Raw genomic sequence first — 19,516 nt, 5'->3', positions numbered from 1 at the left:
ATACTCTTCCGTAGGATAGAGCACCGGTGCTAAACATGATGAATTGTGACTGTAATTGCCCACAGATCAGGCGGAGCGGACGGGCTCTATGACCCAGCTGCTCCCTCTTCCATGCAGCAGCAGTCTGCCGCTAGGACCAGAAATCTGCAGCTCACAGAATGAAGAGATCAAAATGATGCTGCCTCTAAAAAGGGATTAAACGTAAGCAATCTGTCGTCAGCTGCGGTAAATCCGCAACCCATTCCTGTTCTATTTCTCTGTGCAAATACCATTTTATAAACGACCGGTCTAATGCAATTATCTCGTGTGGCTAGATTTGCATTGTTGTAACTGCAAGCGAGCTAATGACAGATGCATCGTGCTCACTTTCTCTGTTGCACTAGGCGAGCATTGCAGCGGATGCAGGCGGGCCTTTAATGCGATCTGTTGTTTTTGTTTCTCTCCATCTGCCGGGGCCAGCTCTGGGCGCCACCTCGCTAGGACCGGCGGCTGGTGGGTAACACAGATTTGCCAGCGGGGACTTGAGAAAGGAGACATGCCGTCGCCCAGCATCCGTTGCGCCGCTTGACTGACCATGATGAAGACCGAATCCACGTCCAAGAGCGCCGGCTCTGGCTCCACGCTCAGGAGCCCATCCCCGCACCGAAACGCGTACGAGGCGGGGATGCAGGCCCTGAAGCCCGTCAAAGACAATGCCGCGAACGGGGACATGCAGGAGGGCCCCCGGGGGCGAAGGTACGGCTCCAACGTGCACCGTATCAAAAACATGTTCCAGCAGATGCAGACCACATCCCCGGCCGACGCGGAGGGGGAGGAATTGGCCAGGAACGCCGACAAATCCGTGCGCCTCTCCCTCCCCAGAGCCGGCAGCCTGAACGAAAACGTGGACCACAGCGCGCTGCTCAAGCTCGGTTCCACCGTGTCCGAGCGCGTCAGCAAGTTTGACACCAAACCGGAGAACGGGCACCAGCGGGCCTCGTCGCCCAGCTACTCCAAGCTGCAGGAGACCCGCCGCATCTTCGAGCAGCAGCAGGAGAGGCAGCAGCAGGAGAAGCTGGCCACCACCAGGGTCCTGCTGAAGACAGACAAGGCCTCAGGCTTCCAGGACAGCAGGCTGGACGTGGTGGCTCGCTTCAACGGCAGCACGGAGTCCCTGGACAGCCTGGACACCAGCGAGGCAGTGTCCCCCACGGTCAGCCAGCTCAGCGCCGTGTTCGAGAGGGCGGCCGAGCTCCGGAACAACCTCCACCGCCTCTCCTCCACGCCGCCGCTCCCTTCCAGAGGGGTCAGTGCCAAGGTGGGTGTGTTAAACTCCAAGATTATCACGAAGAGGGTCAGTGCCTTTGCGTCGGGCAACCAAGAGGACGAGATAAGCAATCAGAAGGGCCAAGAGGCGTCCCCGAGAGTCTCCAGGGGAAGGGGGGCTTCTCCGTCTGAAAGCATCAACGGGGGGCAGAGCGTTGGCCAGTGCGCCCAGACTACTGAACTTTCCAGCGACGTAGGAGAGCCGAGCGGACAGAGAGGAAAGACATTTTCAGACGCAGGCGTCGAGGCCAGAGCCGAGGAGCGCTACGGGGCCAAGGAGCCCGGCGGCACGGCGACCCTGCAAGGCGACATCCGCATCTCCGTGGAGAACGGGGAGGCTGCCGCCGAGAAGCAGGGCTCCCCGAGGAGCGGCGAGGCGCTCAGGCCGGACGGGGAGAAGGACGGCGAGGAGGACGAGGGGGACAGGACGCTCAGAGACGACCTGTCGGGCCGAGACTCTGTGGATATCAGCACCTACAGCGCGGTGGGGGAGGACTTCGGAGGGAGCCAGAAGGACGAGGAGGAGGAGGAGGACGAGGAGGATGACCGCTATGAGCCCGAGTCCAGCTGCGTGGAGATCTCCGGGTTGCCCACGGAAGAGGACCCGCCCCCTTCCAGGAAGATTCGCTTCAGCACAGAGCCCATCAAGGTGAGCAAACGTGCAGGGTATTCATAAATCGTTGGAGGTAGGACATGATGATCTTTCCGACTATACACCCGGAGCCTCGTTTAATTAAGCCGTACACAGTGTGAGATGTTTCTCATCCTGTGCGTGTTTAGAGGCTCGTTGAACTCGACCTTAAAGCTTATCTGCTGTGCGACCGCCATAGCCGCTGTCAGCTCTTTTAATGAACTCGCTCAGCTCACCAGCGCCAGACTGATGCTGACATTTTGATTTTACCCTGTTTCAACACTGGGCTTTGCACACTATACTAACACCCTCCCTCCACGGTAGCTAGCCGCTAATAGAGGACCCTGCATTCCTACTGTGCGGCTGACGCGGGCCCCCAAAAGAGCCGCGGCGTAGATACTTATCTGAACAGCTTCTGTAAATAATTGCCGGGGGGAGGAGGAACAAAAGGAACCTGGGTGATTATCCCTGTTTTTGAACCGCCTCTTTACCTTCACACGAAGGGTCAGCGCACGGGGTGTGGGATCCGGACGGAGGAGTGGAGTGTTTTTTTGTGTTTGTGTGTGAGAAAGGCAGAGTAAGTGCGATGGGGAAGAGGAGACTGTGATCTCCTCTTGGACCAGTGAGATGAGAGAATGGGACAGACGAGGAGGAGTTGATTCAAAGTGTCTCTCTGTGTCTGGGGACGGTGCAATGATCCGCGCAAGAGCATCCGATTCCCCCGAAGCTCAGCCTCGCCGCACTGATCTGCCTTGAGGTCTGAGGCTTGCAGAGGCTCTCACGCACATTCCCACTCACAGAAAGCCATTTCAGTGACTAAGCGCTCCTGTCCCATATCATGACTAGTCAAGTCAAGAAGTTGCTTTCGCTCTCTCCACATTGCTCCACATCTTTCAGCAGTAATTTCTTACCATAGCTTGATGTTTCATTATTTAATAGTTTAATAGGCGATGACAAATAGGCCTGCGTCTCTGCTAAATTTAAACACTTGTGACAACAACCTCTCTGATTTGGCTGTGAAAGAGTGGTGGCGGTAATGCAGCACTACACTTTAAAGGAATAACTTAACATCATGAGGAATGTGCTTATTTTAGCAGAGATTTTATCTAAGCTAACAGCCTGGAGGCGTCTTCAACTTTCATTCAAAAGTAAACATTTAATATTAAGCTATTCAAATACTTTGCAGGTTCAAATATTCATTTTTTTTTTTTATTCAGTAGTTGGCTGATGGGAGCTAGCTGCACTGTTAGCTTCTCTTCTGCTAAGGTTCCTTCTAGTGTGGCGCACTGTCATCGTGATGTCAAGTTTTTACTATGACTGTTCAGGAAGCTCCTGTATCGCTGAATGAGAGAAGTGCTGACTGGAAGATAACGCCTTCTGCCTCCATTTATAAAATATGCTGGATTCATGTTAATGTGTATTTAAAGAAATTTAAATTTGTGGGGGAAAATGAAAAAAAAACTGTATAAAAAATGTCTAATCAACCAAAGATTTGGAGGCCCCCCCCCCCCCCGTGCAGTGCCTCCGCGGACCACCCGTTCAAGACCTATGCTTTAATACATTCTTAACTAAGATTACACAAAATCAATTTCAGTTTCTGCGTTTCTGACAACTCGTTGTTGAATTCTGATTGGTGTGTGAAAACATGATGCACACATTGAAGATATCTCACCTAAAATGGTGAACATCTGTGAAATGAAAGGGAGCCTGGGGAGTTTTTGGTGTAGAGTTTTAACGAGCTACTTCCAGCTGTCGTAGAACATGCCATCGTACATAGGTGACAGAGGAGGTGTGAGATATATACATATATGACGCGTACATAACTGTTTGTGCAAGTGGCACGCGTGACCCTTTATATGCAGCATCAAGTGCAGCACTTACCATAGAGAGCAACAAATTCCACTTTTGGAGGAGGACGAGCGCATGGTTGAGTCACTGAAATGTCTCTGTCATACCGCTACCTTCGTGCATAACTTGTTTAATGCTTTAATTTTCAGTTACTGTCTCTTTTTTTAGGTTTAGGTGAGCGAAATACCTAGAGACGAACACAGAGGAGAAGATTACTGAGTAATGCCAAAAGTAGAGGTTACAAAGTATTTCAAAACTCAGCTTTGCAGATGTTTTTATGTAGAAAGGAGGACGTTCAACATATTTCTCAAGGATACACTGAGAACCACCCAACGCTTCAGCCGTGCGGACATAAATATTACTCTTTAAATGAAACCTCTAATACCTGTAGCATGCGATGTCTGCAAATGAAAAGCGCTACGTTTTATTTTAGGAGAAGCAGCGTACGTATGTACGTGTGAGCTAGTTTTACTCACGCTGATGTCTTAATCTCTAATATAATGAGAAAATGCCGGGAAAAAAAAAATAAAATCCCATAAACCTCAAACAAATAATCATGCGTGAGCTTTGACTGCCCGTCGCGCCAGACTTCTCATTCTATCCCCGGGAGATTAAAGGTGGATGGCGGGAGGAAGCATTGTGGCGCGGCGTGATAAAAAGCCGTAACTCGTCGGCTTTGATGAAAAGCAGAAATTTGGTGGTGACCCTGCATTCGGCGCTGGAGAATAACCTCCCAGTGAGCCCTTTCACACTGTATCACTGCGGCCTTTGTTATGGAGATCGACGTAGGGGTGGATGAGAGTAAAAAGGGGGGGGGGGTGCGTGAGGTCAAATGGGAGGGGCATTCTTATGCAGCTCAAATGTCATGCGACTCTGTAACGCTGTCATTTTGGCTTCTCGTCCAAACAGGAAGTGTCCATTTTTAGGGACACATTCCCCACTGTGCGACAGTTCAGCACAATTAGGGCCTCCTCGTGTTGGTGGCGGTCGGACGTCAGGGCGCGCGCGTCTCCCTCGCTCCCTGAACGCTCCTCTCTGTCTGTCTGTCTGTACGCGCGTCTTGTCTTATTGCCCTCTCAAACCGGCAGAAAATAGCAGTTCTGCTCGGGGTGGCGTTCACACTAGACTCTTTGTTTGCTCCTCCTGACACTCTTTCCCTCGCTCCTTCTTTCCTCCCTTTCGCTCTTTGTCACCAGTCTGCTACTGTTAGTAAAAATAGCAGCATTGTTACCGTCACAGACTCGCCTCGCCTTTCAGGGCCGCCTCCTTTTTCGCGAAACACAGGAAGCTGCGTCTCGTGTCTTGTTTATTTGTTCAGCTTGATGGTTTTGGCGTCATTCTGTGTCGCTCATTATCATTGTAGTGTAGGTCATGATTTTCAGTTATTCATTATGTATGGAGAGGTTTTTTTAAAAAAAAAAACAAAAGGAAGATAATCTGTTCTGGATTTGTGCTGTTCCGTCCCAACCAGAAATAATCAGATTTATTTTTCATGCATCACCTTGCCTACTCTTACGCTCTTCGTGCCCCCCTTCTTCCACCATCGCACACACTCGCACATGCACTCTTTCTCGTGGGTTTCGGCCGCCCACGCGGCCGCGAACCGCATTCCCGCCAGCCCGCTCAGAAGAACACCTATGATTTGCTTTCACGGCGTATCATTAACGCAAACAATGACTGTACCTCTATTGTAATAAACCGAAGGTGTTGAATTTTGGCGAGCACAGGAGGAGGAGGAGGAGGAGGTTGAGGCGGAAAACGTGCGAAAAGGCCACCTTTGGCAGTTTCTGTTCACCACACAGGTCAGCTGATGAGTTATTGCCCGCGGTGCGGTAATACATCATCATATGTCAAAGTACCCTCAAACTGTCTATTACTTAGACTCGGCGGGCTTGCAGTATTTCATACGGTGCATTACTCACAGCGAGGGGAGGGGCGGGAGACCAGACAGATAATCAACAAGGTCACGCTGCCCCACTTCTCAGCCCCGCTGTGGTGGTGGGTTGCGAGCGTTTATGCGATGTGCCCACTCGCTCAGGTTACTGCGACAAGCCACATTATGCAACGTCTCGCTCATGATGTCTGAGTGCTGTTTTGTCCTGTCCAACCTGCCATCGCCTTGTCAGAGCGAATGACGCCGGCTCGAGTGATCGGCGAGGCTGCAAGTGCACCAGAACCAGCAAAAGATTTCTATTCGCCTTCTTTGGATCCTAATGATCCTGTAGTTAAGCTTACGCTTTACTGATGGAGAATGAGGGTGATTATTATTATGATTATTGGCTGTCTGTGTCGGCGGAGCGTCCATTTGTAACATTTCTGCTTATCGTACCTTTGATGGCGGCGTTCCACACGATTCAGCATGTTGAAGAGTCGAGAGAGATCACTCTGATCGGCTGTTCATCTCAGTGAACCTGTGTTTGAGAAGAAAAACGCTCCATCTACATCTAATCTGACTTAAAATACACATTGTTTGTTTCCTTATTTATCAAATTTTTTACGTACATACCATTATCAGTTTTATCAGTATTCCAGGAGGAATACTGCCTCTCTGAGAGCCGAGTTGGGTCGAACCCCGTCATCCCATGGCACACGTGTCAAACTCATGGCCAGTTGTGTTGTATCGTCTATCACGATTGGCCTGCAGATATTTTGCGTGCGCGCCATTGATACTACAAATCCCAGACTGTAATGCAACAGCTGAACTGGCATCAGTCAGGAAGGTCAATCAACTTCATCGACAAACTCATCAGTCTCATGGTTGCCTCGTATCTGCAGAGTAGGGCAGCTTGTGAAGCTCCATCGGTCCACACGGTTACGCGAGCATTGGAACACTAAATACTAAAATATGCTAACAGAGACACAAAGACTTAGTAACGCCGTACCAGTTAGACAGACAGCAGGCTAATCGGCTAGCATACTGTTCCACGGCAAACACAAAAAACTAAAACATAAATGACAGCACCAGCTAAACACTAGTCTCTTAACATACGCACTAACATACAGACACACCGAAAGAGTCCGTCAGCCAAATGTTTAACACGGCCTCAGCATGCTAGCTTAGCCGGGTGTTCACCTGTTTGTTTGGGTGTACGTCGGTGCGGAGCTTCGTCCACCGTAAAACGGAGCGCGAAGGAGACGCGGAGATACACGACCATTAAGAAAATTAAACTTTTTTTTGGTGCAGATAGCGAATATTAGAAAAAGGTGATGCATACGTTGTTTATACAGTAATATGTGAGGCAAGAACCGTGAAAAACATTGTTGCATCACTCCGTCGTGCTATTCAATCCCGGCTGACCTTATTCTCAGGCTGCTGCGTCTCTCCCACCGCTAAGCCTGAACACGACTGACGACCAGAGACTGTCCTGCCAAAACTGACAGGCTTTGCTGTCATGCATCCGTTACTATGAGGAACCCACCATATCCAGTTTATTGGCCCAAAGCGACGGCAGCCGAGGCCACATCTTTATTTTTCTTTCTTTTTTTTTTCTGCCTGCGTGTCACACATCTAGTATCTGGGTTAACCCCCAATTTTTGGAGGATTTAGAAGCCATTACCTGCCACTTGTTTAAGCCACGGAGGCTGGGGAACACATCTTAATTAGCCACCGTACATGCATCCTGACCGCAACAATATTGGATTAATTACAGCGTACGGAGGAAAAATGAGGCACCCGGGGCGGGAGCAGCCATTTATCAAATATCACATTATACGCGGTAATAATCAACATAACTCACATGGGCATTGAAGCCACTTATTGAGAGTAGCCAGTAATCTCACATGCCAGGAGCCAGTTGAAATAATAGAAGGAACTACAATGAGTAATAAAAATGACGGAAAGTTGGTTGCGGCAGAATGCAGAGAGGGTGGAAAACTATTTCTGCTGTGAGAAACCAATGGCACCACCTCCACACATCCAATTGGCGGAGCCCAAAATTAGACCTGTTTTTGGAGTCAAGAGGGAAAGAGACACAGCAGTTGACATGCTGATGTGGGCAGCGGGGATGGGCAGGGAAGGAGGGGGGGTGGGGGGGGGACTTGCTAGTTAACGCCGCAGTGTTACCCAATCACAGAGGGCCATCATGATGCAGCCACGCTGTGGCAGAGCGGAGGCATCCAGAGCAGCTCTATCATTTAGCCGTCTCTCTCTCTGTCTCCGCAACTGCAATCGTAAAATGGTAGTTGTCACTTACTGGCTGCTTTTAATACAATCCCAAGTGGGCGCTCTTCGCAGAAACAAACACAGTCTGTTGGCTGGTGAGTGGCTCTAGCTCGTAGCCCACGGAGCTTTTGTAGGACATCCCAGGCGGCTGGTAGCAGAGGGAGGGAGGAAGGGAGTTTCCTGGCCATCTGTTAGCTCCTCTGACCTACTATCTGCCACAACTGGAGCAGCGTCCTTCTCCAGCTCTGCCCCCCACCACCACCACCCCGCTGCCTTTAATCCCAATGTTTGTCTTCCAAAGATAGCCACCTCGCTGTTCAAGGAGTTCATCTACTACCCCGCATGCTAAGATGAGGCGGGGTCAGAGGTCGCCTTGTGCAGGGAGAAAATCCTCCGACTGGAAGCGAAAGTGTTAATTCCATCCGTGAGGGCAAAGACTTAAATTCGCCGTAAACTTTCCCATTGCCACTGGTCACGACACCCGTGCAGACAAAGGCCGCATTTCCAGTGCCACGTTAAATGCCGTTTGATCTTCTGCAGCGTTGTGGGCGTAAAAACGAGGGCACCGCAAGCCACCAGCTGTGGCCTCTTGATCTGTACACTCAAGGAGCCGAGGCAGTGCCACGTGAGAGTGTGACAGCGGCGTGCGGGCCAGGAGTGCACTGTTGTTGTTTTTTTCACGCTCCGCTGCTCGGGATGCAAACAGTGTATTTTCGCGTGTCTGTAATCCACATTCTGTTAATCCGTCTAAATACAAAGGTAACCTAAATCAAAAGCCATTAGCTGCTCCCATGCTACCGGCTATGAGCGCTGGGGTTGGGTTCGGCGTGATTTGACTAAAACAGCAGTTCTAGAAATGGCATCAGTTTTAACGCAGCTTATTATCTTGGGGTTATGTTGTTGTCGTCTCTTGTTTTTTGCATGAATTACTTATAAAAAGAGTAAACTCAGCATCTGAAAAACCAATTTCAGATTCTCATCTCTTCCTAGTTTGGGTTGATACCATTTTAAGATCATTTTATATTAGTAAGAAAAGCATAAAAGTAAGGGCAGAAGCTTGTACGGTGGTGAGCGATGCTTGAAAATACATTCAGTATGTTTACATGCACATGAAAAATGATTGCTTTAATCCGACTTTAACTGGATGTAAGTGCATGTAAACATAAACAACTGAAATTGGAGTTCGCCTTATCCGATTAGGACACCCAGATAATGCGATTGAAAAACGTTTTTGCCAACCATGTATACGCCTTAATTGAACTTCCTCCACAACCGCTGCGCTGGCATATGACCCCAGAACAAAAACATCTAACAAAAGCCAGTCGCAGAAGAAGAAGATAGCTCACATCTTATCTGCACCATAAGTAGCGCGAATATTACGTACAAGATTAAAAAAGCTGTACTATTATCCATCTTGTTGTTGTTTGAAATGCCGGCCTTACGTTTGTTTATTATATCACGTAATAGGTCAAACGGAAAGGGGGGCGTATTAACTCGCTGAAAAGACACATATCGCCACCTAGTGTGGAGGAGGAGGACATGTTCCCGTTGGTTACTCGTGTTTCTCCGTTGCATGTAAACTGGGACAAGGACCACATTCAGAAAGTCGAATTTCGAGCATAGCTCGATTAAGCTGTGCATGTAAGCGCACTGAATGATACTGAATACACTGGAGAGGGGAGGGGCTGTTTTCATTTCAAAGGAGCCATCAAAACTGACAGGCTCTTTGCTGTGGGGTTGCCACGGAGACGGGGCCCATACTGTACGACCGAAGAGCAGCACCCAGGCTACGGGATGCTACTTTGTAACACAGATGGACGAACTGAGCGAGCGACCGGACGACATGCGAGGGGTGGACAAAAACAAAACAAAGGCTCAAGGAGGGTGTGTGGAAAAAAAAAAAAAAATGTGGTGGAGATTGTGGCGAGAGGAGAAAATTAATGAAACAAATCAAAGAATGTGTGAAAGGAGAAGGTCCAGCGCTGAATTAGTGGAGCTACTGGAGCGTGCAAGGTGCCGCATACATAATCACCTCGGAAGACTGAAAGTGAGGCTTTTAAGGATTCAGCTTACTCCTTCCCTCTCTGTCCGTGTGTGGGGCCTGTGGGCAGCTGCAGAAGGCCTCCATTAGCATGCTGGAGGTGGTTATGTAAACTGTCATGCTGTTAGACCAGAGTGAATGTGGGAAGTTGAGCCCAGAAAACAGAGGCCTCTGTCTACTTGAGAGCAGCTTCAGTGGTTTGCGATTGATTTTCCCCGAGTGTGTTTGATACGGATTACCGCTGTGAAGCGATACAGCTCCGAGGCCTCGAGGAAATGCTGCGGCTGTCTCGGCCCAAACGGTCAATAAATCTGAATCGCATTATGTCTGCGTTAACAGTGGTGGTCGGTTATTATCAAACCATGAATCTTTGCTGGTCAGTGTCAGCTGTATCACCGTAACCTCTGAGCATTTGGTATCAGTTTAGTGATCTGAAAATAATTAATGTGTATACGGAACTTCTGCGAGTCCTTTAAAATGCGTTACTCCCTTATTGAACACACCGTACTGATTTGACCATTTGTGTGAGCTTAGGACAAACATGCACTAATAATACTCTTTTGAATTATTTATTCATAAAGTAAGCTGATATACTGGATACTGGAGTCACACGTGCACATATTCTAGATATTCTGAAGCATTCAATAGTCTCTTGGTTGCACAGGAAGTGATTTTGTTCTCAGTAGCACTTACTAATAATAATAATGAATAATACTAATAATGCATTAGTTTTCTATTGCGCTTTTCCATTTTTAGATGCTCACTATGCTCACTACTACATTTGTGGTAATGAGCAAGCAGAACCGCGTGGTTAGCTGAAAAGGTGATGAGTTGTCATAGTCACCTACAGTCACAGGGGAGTTATTTAAAGGAATATGCAAAGCTATGCTAACCGCCTGCTTAGGGTAGCTTGATATAGTCCAAAAAGCAAATAAACCTGTTTTCCAAAATGTTAAACTGTTCCTTTGAGTAAACTGGAGCAAAAACTGAAATGAACAGGGCCCTTTAACAAAGAGATTTAAAATTCCTCTGACACAGCTAGCGAAGGTGCTGTTCTTTTCTACACAATAGCGTGTTTCCTGTACGACCACGCATCCAATTCCAACCTCCTCCTCCCAAAATCCTGGTCTGATCTGATTGATCAACTCCAGTGGCTTTAGAAAGCACCATCGACGCATGTTTGAATACAAAGCTAAAGCCAGCATGGGGAGTTACACATTCATTGCCAATGTTGGTCAGATGGGGAGGGGACTGATAGATGATTGTAGCAAATTAGGCCACACGCCTATTTGGGTCAAAACAAACCACTAGCGGTAAATACAAATCATACAAAGCCATACATTTATTCGGTTTTTGTCCTTCTATCTTGAGGGGAGCATCGAAAATCTCAGAGTTTTATCTTTAAAATGGTTCGAAAAACAATACACAACACACGCTTTGTTTTCACCCATTAGGGGGCGTGGCCTTTCCAGTGACGTGGGGTTACTCTCTTCCATCAAGATGTGTCATATGAAAACACTTTCATTGTGATTCTTATCCTGACCCAGGGTCTGTCTTCTCCTACAGGTGTTTGCCACTTATCCCAACGAGGACTACGACAGACGCAATGAAGACGTGGATCCCATGGCAGCATCCGCCGAGTACGAGCTGGAGAAGAGGGTGGAGAGGCTAGACCTGTTCCCTGTGGAGCTAGAAAAGGGTACGGAACATATGTGGTATTTGAATGGCCAAACTATCACTTTTTTAAAAAATCCTACATTTTATTACTTAAAGCTCACGTGCAGAACATTTGTCTCCCCCTTATGGCAGTAGGAGTAATTGCACAATCACTGCTAATGCGAGTGACGTGCAGTGTCTCTACATTCAAAAGTCTTTTTCACCTGTTAATTAACTAGTTTTACATGGGCTTAAATGTTACAAACCTTCATCTGTATTTAAAAGTCCTGCACTGTTGCTTAAAGTTAAATTCCCGACAGTGTTCACCAGCTGCCTTCTGCCAGCCAGCTGTCTTCCTACAAGGCAAAGTATCTGCAGCGGTGCAGATTTTTGCCTTCGCTTTCTCCTCAGTTATCCATATTTCCAGCATCTCTTCAACATATTAATATATGTATAGAAGAAGACTATATTTAGAACGGTGCACACTGCAGGTTACATGGGATACCATTTGCGACCGCGTTAAATATGAATGATGTGTTCGTGTGTTCTGCCTCCATTCATCTAGTCATGGAATAAAGTAGAAACTGTAGTGTGAAAGAAGCTGCTCGCAGGATTCACGTGTTACTCTTACACTTCAGACATCTAGACGACATGGTAATCGGATTATTATTGAGATTTCGAAGTCATGTCAAATGTTTTTTAAAAAATTGCATTTTATTATTCCAGACCATACAAAGGTTGGATCTTGTTTTGCTTGTGAGATAAGCTTGCTTTTATTACCACTGTAATTCCATTAGTTTTCAGTATTAAAATGTACAAAGAAAAAAAGACACCACTCCAGGTCCTTACATGGTCTCTAGTTAGTGTTTTGATTGATTTCAGATTGCACTACTTCTTTTTATGGACTGTCTCCGTACTGTGGTAGATTTGCTGCAAAGATTTCCTACATATCCACTGAAGACCCTCTCATTTTCTCACACTGCTGCTCACTGTACCAAAAAGAAAAAAAAAAAAAATCAAAGAGATTCTTCAACTGAATCAGAAAAGCCATTTTATCTTGGGTTTTAATGAGATCCTGCTGTCAGCTATGGATACTTCTGCCATATAAAAATAAACCGTTTTTAACTTTATTCCCTTTTTAAAACACCTTGAGCTGCAGGCATGACATATCTATGCTGTATAAAGATTGTAGGCTGCTACACGGGTTTATTAAAGCTTATTAAATTATATGGTGAATCACTTAAAGCTACACTATCAGTGCTAGTAGTGTTAACAGGCTGTATTTCTAAGAGTGTTGCTTTGGTTCGTTTGTGTCATGCATGAGGACTCCCATAAAGGAAGCATGAAGGAAGTACTCATTGCTGCTGCTGCTTTCATGCTTTTCTGCACACTCAGAGCTGATGGCTGCAGTAATATGGAAACAAAAGCAGCAAAAATGAAGAGCGTTAGCAAGCGAATGTCAATGCAAACGACACACAATTTAAAATATTGTCAATGAATGTTTTTTAATGAATTTAATGTTTTTCTGGGTTTTGGTGATTTTGAATTTAAACATAGCCCTGATAACATGGAGTGAAAAAACACCCTTTTCCCTGCAACACTGCTTTATGCTTGACTCAATATGATGCAGACCATATAACCAAACTCAACCCAACCTGTTTAACGGCTTAAAACTTGTCTGGTGTGTCTGGTGTTTCTGGTGTTTCTCTCAGATGGCGATGGGCTGGGCATCAGTATCATCGGGATGGGCGCCGGGGCTGACATGGGCCTGGAGAAACTGGGCATCTTTGTCAAAACAGTCACAGAAGGAGGAGCAGCACACAGGGATGGCAGGTATGTCCGTTTATGCTTCACCGTGATTCTTGAAGAAATACTTCAGCTTTGTAAATTATATTTAATCCTAAGGTTAGCTCAGGAGTTGTATTACCAGGAATGGATGCAATTGTCCCACTTGCCTGTATTGATTCCTGGCAACTCCACATGCTGCCAAGAATAAGGACTTGTAAATGGAGTGCTGCTGGAGTGTGGGCTTAGGAATAAAGAGGATGTACAAAGGCCACTGCTGAGCTATTTGTGTAAACCCTTAAACTGTCTCCCTCAGGATCCAGGTGAATGATCTGATTGTGGAGGTGGATGGGACCAGTTTGGTGGGAGTCACCCAGAGCTTTGCCGCCTCCGTGCTCAGGAACACCTCAGGAACCGTCAAGTAAGAGTCAATCTGGAGGGTAACATTTCTGTTGTTTTGACTCGTCTCGAAAAACAAATCATCTGGTTTTATCAGCCACCCAGTTATTCAAATGTTGGTCTGTTGGTTATGTGCGGTACTTTGACTTGTTGCTAAATGCTAACAGCTAACCTGCAAAAATAAAGACATTCAGATTCAGCCTCAGCTTTACATTGTCTTTAGTATTAAACAATCTAATGTAGGACTAAAGATGTTACCTGCTACTTCATGAGTTAATACCATTAGCCTTAGCTTCACCACGATTGTAGTGCTATTTAGCAAAAACAACGCTAACATGCTAAACTAGCACTTAAAATCTTGCTGAATTTAAGACATCCCCATCAGCCTCCACCTCACTGTGTGTTTACTGCTAGTAAATGTTAAAATGCCTCCATGCTAATAATAGCTCTAAAAGTGTAACTTGATGAATTCTATACATCCCCATTAGCCCCAGCTTCCCTTTGTGATTAGTGCTAATTGGCAAATGTTGACACAAACATGCTAAATTAAAACTAAAAATTTAACCATTAACATTTCCATTAGCTCAGCTCTACTTGGTGTGCAGTGCTAATCAGCAGATGTTAACATGCTAATTTGCTGAGCTACCACTAAAGACGTAGCCTGCTAAACTTGAACCATTCCCATCAGCCTTGACTTTACTGATCTAAAAATGTAACTTGATGAGTTTTACACTTTCCCATTAGCCTCAGCTTCCCTTTGTGACAAAAAAATTGAACCATTATCATGTCAGACATTTCCATCAGGTCAGCTCTACCTAACATACTAATCTGCTGAGCTAACACTGAAAATCTAGCCTGCAAAACTTAAGCCATCCCCATCTGGCCTTGACTTTACTGTGTGTTAACCATGCTATATTGTCAACGTGCTAAACCAGGAACAAAATGTAACCAGCTAACTTCCACACACTCCCATCAGCCTCAGCTTAACTTTGTGATAGGTGTCAATTAGCAAATGTTAACATGCAAAACTAGAATGGTGAAAATGGAAAACCTGCAAAGCAAGCAGCATCAAAGTGTTAGCATCGCCAATGTGAGCTTATTGACGTGCAAATGTTACCATTTCGTGATTTTCTAAGCGCCTTAGCTGTGACCAGGACATGTGTTTTATTTAACTTCTAGTTGGTATAACTTGCTGTGACATCTAGCATTCTTCCTTCGAGAAACGGTTTCCTTTTTATATACAGTATACCCACAGCCACACAGGACCGACTTCTACCACATCCTGCCCATTCATTTCACCAGACGTTAGATTTGTATCTCAAGTCTCACAGGGTCATGATTATACCCTTCAGCATTGAAAAGCTCCTTTTTAGAGACATTCTGAATAAGGGTCCAAGGTTTCCACGCTGGAGCCACAGAACACACGTTATCAGTAACAAATACGGCCGGCATCAAAATTATCTTTTAGAAATGCCAGGGAGCTATTCGTAGCCTTTGCTCTTTGGAGTTTTTGGTGGTGCTGACGGTTCCTGTGAGCTCCTTTTGTCGTCTGATCTCATTCATAATTCAGGGTTTTCGTGGTCAGCGCTGTTGGGATAATTCTCCGTGTTGTGTGACTTGGTGAAGATCAGAGACCTCCATAGACAGCTCATACATTATGGATCTGCTGCAGTAGTGACGACGAAGAGCAACAGAGCTCCGACCTATTCATAAAAAAAAAAAAAAAAACGCCAGGCAGACAAATAGACTGGGACAGGAAGTGTGTTTGTGAGCATTTAATTACCCGTTAGTGCTGCAGAAATTGAAAGGCAGCAGTGGCTGGCTTAATAACCGTTTGTGGCTTTGTCGGGATTCGCTGTACAGTACTTTTCCCTGTTTACGGTCCGCTTTAATTGGACAGAGATTTGAGAGCCTCAGTCAGGAAACATAGATCAGCCCGTATAACCAACTGTACAACGAGCTAAAAGCAACGCAGAGTTGAGGGTATGATTTTAGTCTGTAGAGAAGGGCTGTAAACAGGAAGCCATTTTCTGCCATCAGAGCCAGCTACGTAATGTGCATTAATACATTACACCAACTCAAGAAGGCTGCATTCAATGTATTACACTTTCAAAGGAAGCATAAAGTGATCAGCGGCAAAAAAACAAAAAACAAAACTCGCCAAATTTTTAATACAATAACAAATAAAGCACTACTTGAGTCCTGACTGAGCTAATGGATGTCTTAATGCAGGTTTGTGATTGGGCGAGAGAAGCCGGGTGAACAGAGCGAAGTGGCCCAGCTCATCCAGCAGACCTTGGAGCAAGAGCGCTGGCAGAGGGAGATGATGGAGCAGCGCTACAACCAATACATGGACGAACAAGAGGTCAGTCAGAAAAAAACACTACTGGTCTAAAACAGTAGTGGGGGTTGCCAGTGTTAAATCAGTTGCGCGGACTGTAGCATTCCTCAATAATCAATCAATAAGAACAGAGGGACCCAAGCAGAAGAACTTGTCAATCAGATTGAGAGGGGTGGGGTTAACGTCCAGTTGGTGAAACTCATTGACTGTGTATAACCCATTGTGGGGTCACCCACTGGATCCAGAAGGTCAAAACTTAAGCCTGAAGTGGGCGGAGCCCAGGTCGCCATGTTGGATGAGCTTTACTCCGCCCACACTCGGATATCCCACATATGGATTGGGTTGTGTCGGACGTTGAGTCCCACCAACCCAACTCTCCGCTATCTCCTTCACTGCAGAAAACATGAAGGTAGCAAAACTACATTTTTAAATGTTGAAACCATGGATCCATCTTCTTATATCGAACAAACTTTTCTCAATGAAGTTGGGGGGAAAAAAACACCCCCCACAGAGCACAGAACTGCTTTCTACATGTCAAAAAAAGCTGAATTTTGATTAAAGTTTTAGGGCACCTAAACACATGCTGCGGATTATTTTATTAAGCGACCATGTAAACTGTTAATGTGGAGCTCGGTCGGTTCGAATAAACACTGTCCACGTAAACGTGGCCACAGATGGCGTAATGTGTGTGCACACACACACTGTGGAGAAGTCAGGGTGCAGAGCCTACTAATCCAGCTTCCTCCCTCCCCTCCCCCTCTTTTATTTGCATGCATGCACACACAACACTGCAATCAAATTAACAGATTCTTATTTTCATGTAGGTGGTCAGTTCATTACAGCAGTCTTATATTTTACCAGTATTCACTTAAATTGAGATTGGAATACAAAAAAAGAGACGTAAGATATATTTAACTATTGCAGCTGAAACACAGTCCTTGCACAAACACAAGCACTACCCTAAAATGAAAATGGGCTTTTTTTTTTTGTTTTTGAAATCCTCTGTTGGCCTGTATGTCTCTTAGGATTATGAAATGTATCTATCACGAACCCTCTTCATTGTGGCGCGTGTTGCGTGTGCCTTCCGACACACAGCAAAAGCCACACAGCGATACGCATCCAGTACTATCGTCATGATCAAATGGTAAACCGAGCCCCAAAAACAGGCACGAATCAGGATGACTCAGAATTTGTGTCCTCGCGTGCCCTTTCGCTTTGTTAGTCGCGCCTGACGTTTGGTTTGGTTTGGTTTGGTTTGGTTTGAGTTTACATGAATGGAAGACGACGTCTTTGAAAAAAAAACTGCCTCCGGCTTCATTATAATAAGGGAGAGGATGTTGCCCCATCAGTAAACACTGCAAGGGGTGGGTGTTTCTTGAAAAGCAGTAGGTAGGTAGGTTGTGTAAGAGAAAGTGTGGTGTGGCACTTGAGTTTTATGCCATCTAGTGTTCATTTGGTGTCACAGCACAGAGGTAAGTCAATTATTTTGAGTTATTATTATTGTTTAAACTCAATTTGAACATTAAATTCACATTTATCTGTATAAGAAATATCAGATTTTGTGACTTCAAGAGGTTAGTTCATTACAAAAAGAAGGAAAGATTAATACTTTCATTACATACAAGGGTTTGTAATTCTCTATTGGGCACATATCTCATAAATAGTGGAGCCTGTTTTTCCACAACATAATTTTTTGGAGAATGGCTTCCTAACCTTGACTTCATCCCCGCAGGGCGGAGAATATGGCACAGACGAGGAAGAGGATGACGACGAGGAGGCCAGTCCGCCGTATCCCAGCGCCATCGAGGTGTTCGACTTGGCAGAGAACGAGGACATGTCCCCTCTGGAGACGGACCCTGAGAAGCTGGCCCATAAATACAAAGAGGTGAATCCCTTAAGCGGAGCATTTCCTCTGTAATCACAGCTTGTCGTCACCGATGTACCCGATATTAACACGTGTATTTAAAACGTTCTCGCTTCAAGCTCCAGATAAAGCACGCGGTGACGCAGGCCGAGATCCAGCAGCTCAAAAGAAAGGTAACGTTCAATGATCGCGCTAGTTCATTCCGTAAGGAAGAAGAAGCGTGTCGTTATTGATTGGTACTGAAACGGATTCGCGTTTTCCAGCTGCATCACGCGGAGCAGGACAAGCAGCGCTGGCGCATGGACAAGGCCCAGCTGGAGCAGACCCTCCAGGACAACAAGGAGCGGATGGAGAAGCTGGAGGGCTACTGGATGGAGGCTCAGAGCCTGTGCCAGGCGGTGGACGAGCACCTGAAGGAGACGCAGGCCCAGTATCAGGCCCTGGAGCGCAAGTACAGCAAAGCCAAACGCCTGATTAAAGAGTATCAGCAAAAGTAAGAACGGTCTTAACTCCACAGACGACCAGAGTTGTGCGTTAGCGTTGCGTTCGAGCTAAATGCTGTGATTCTTTTAACAGGGAGATTGAGTATCTGAAGAAGGAGACCCAGCGTTGTGCACAAGTCGGGGCGGAGGCCTCTCTTCTGAAAGAGGAGTCGGGACAACTCCAGGAGCAGGTGTGTAGCTTTTGTCTTCAAACACGTGCAGATGAAGTTAAAGCTTTGAATGTAGATTCCCCGCACGTCCTGATGCTAAATTAAAAACTACATCTCTCTCTTTTCTAGGTGGCCGACCTGGAGTGCAGGGTGGAGGAGCTGAAATCCGAACCTTTATAAACGCCTTTTTTTTTTTTTTTTTTTCCCCATCACGTACAGAACTTCACCAGATGAAGGAGTGTTGTTGCACTCGACTGCAACGAACCGCAGGGTATCTCTCTCGTCTCCAACTCGGGCTTGGTTTTCCGGTCGCATACTGTTACGTGTCCTCAGGCTCTCCGTCGTTTCAGCCACTTAACCCTTCTGACCGCGTTTTTTTCCGTTCACGGCGACATGGAGAGCAGGTTTATCATCAGGGACTCTGTGGAGCTCTACACGTGCTGTTCCTTTTTAATTCAGTATTTAATCCCTTCATTTTGTGGTTTTGTGACAGGCCAGACTGTTGCGTTTAATTGCCAAAAAAAAAAAAAAAAAAAAAAAAACGACTACAAAAACAACCCCAACTAAATCGTTTCTTTTTTCCGCCTCGTTTTGTGACCTTTTTTTGTACAGATGTGACTGTGTGGTTTAACAATCAGTTTGGTTTGTAAAAAAAAAAGCAACAAAAAAAACCTTTTAATGTGTATAACATTTAACATAATATAAACTAATGAGACAGAGGGTTGATGTATATTTTATGTGATGAATGCGTCGAATGGAGATTGCACTGAAGAGGACGTGAACGCGGGTGCTTCACTGGAACGGAGGAACAAACGGGAACGAGTCTGAGGCG

General features: G+C 46.1%; 1 protein-coding gene across 1 annotated transcript; it reads left to right on the top strand.

Annotated features, from left to right (window-relative positions):
• Positions 1 to 70: 70 nt before the first annotated feature.
• ppp1r9bb (protein phosphatase 1, regulatory subunit 9Bb) lies at positions 71 to 19,200 on the top strand. Its single transcript, XM_047608643.1, has 11 exons — positions 71 to 201; positions 460 to 1,954; positions 11,554 to 11,686; positions 13,356 to 13,476; positions 13,745 to 13,849; positions 16,060 to 16,192; positions 17,901 to 18,053; positions 18,152 to 18,205; positions 18,296 to 18,525; positions 18,609 to 18,705; positions 18,814 to 19,200. The coding sequence occupies exons 2-11, from the start codon at positions 575 to 577 to the stop codon at positions 18,862 to 18,864; spliced, it is 2,457 nt and encodes an 818-aa protein (XP_047464599.1). The 5' UTR covers positions 71 to 201; positions 460 to 574; the 3' UTR covers positions 18,865 to 19,200.
• The last annotated feature ends 316 nt before the right edge of the window (positions 19,201 to 19,516 follow it).

The sequence above is a fragment of the Mugil cephalus genome, chromosome 16 (genome assembly GCF_022458985.1).
Source record: "Mugil cephalus isolate CIBA_MC_2020 chromosome 16, CIBA_Mcephalus_1.1, whole genome shotgun sequence".
NCBI classification, from domain to species: Eukaryota; Metazoa; Chordata; class Actinopteri; order Mugiliformes; family Mugilidae; genus Mugil; species Mugil cephalus.
Note: the sequence above shows the minus strand (reverse complement) of the source record. Positions and strands in the feature narration are given on the sequence as shown.

Coding starts and splice junctions, on each gene's coding strand:
- ppp1r9bb (XM_047608643.1), top strand. CDS start 575: ATGATGAAGACCGAATCCACGTCCAAGAGCGCCGGCTCTGGCTCCACG. Junction 13,850..16,059: donor AACACCTCAGGAACCGTCAA/GTAAGAGTCAAT, acceptor GTCTTAATGCAG/GTTTGTGATTGGGCGAGAGA. Junction 18,706..18,813: donor CGGGACAACTCCAGGAGCAG/GTGTGTAGCTTT, acceptor TCTCTTTTCTAG/GTGGCCGACCTGGAGTGCAG.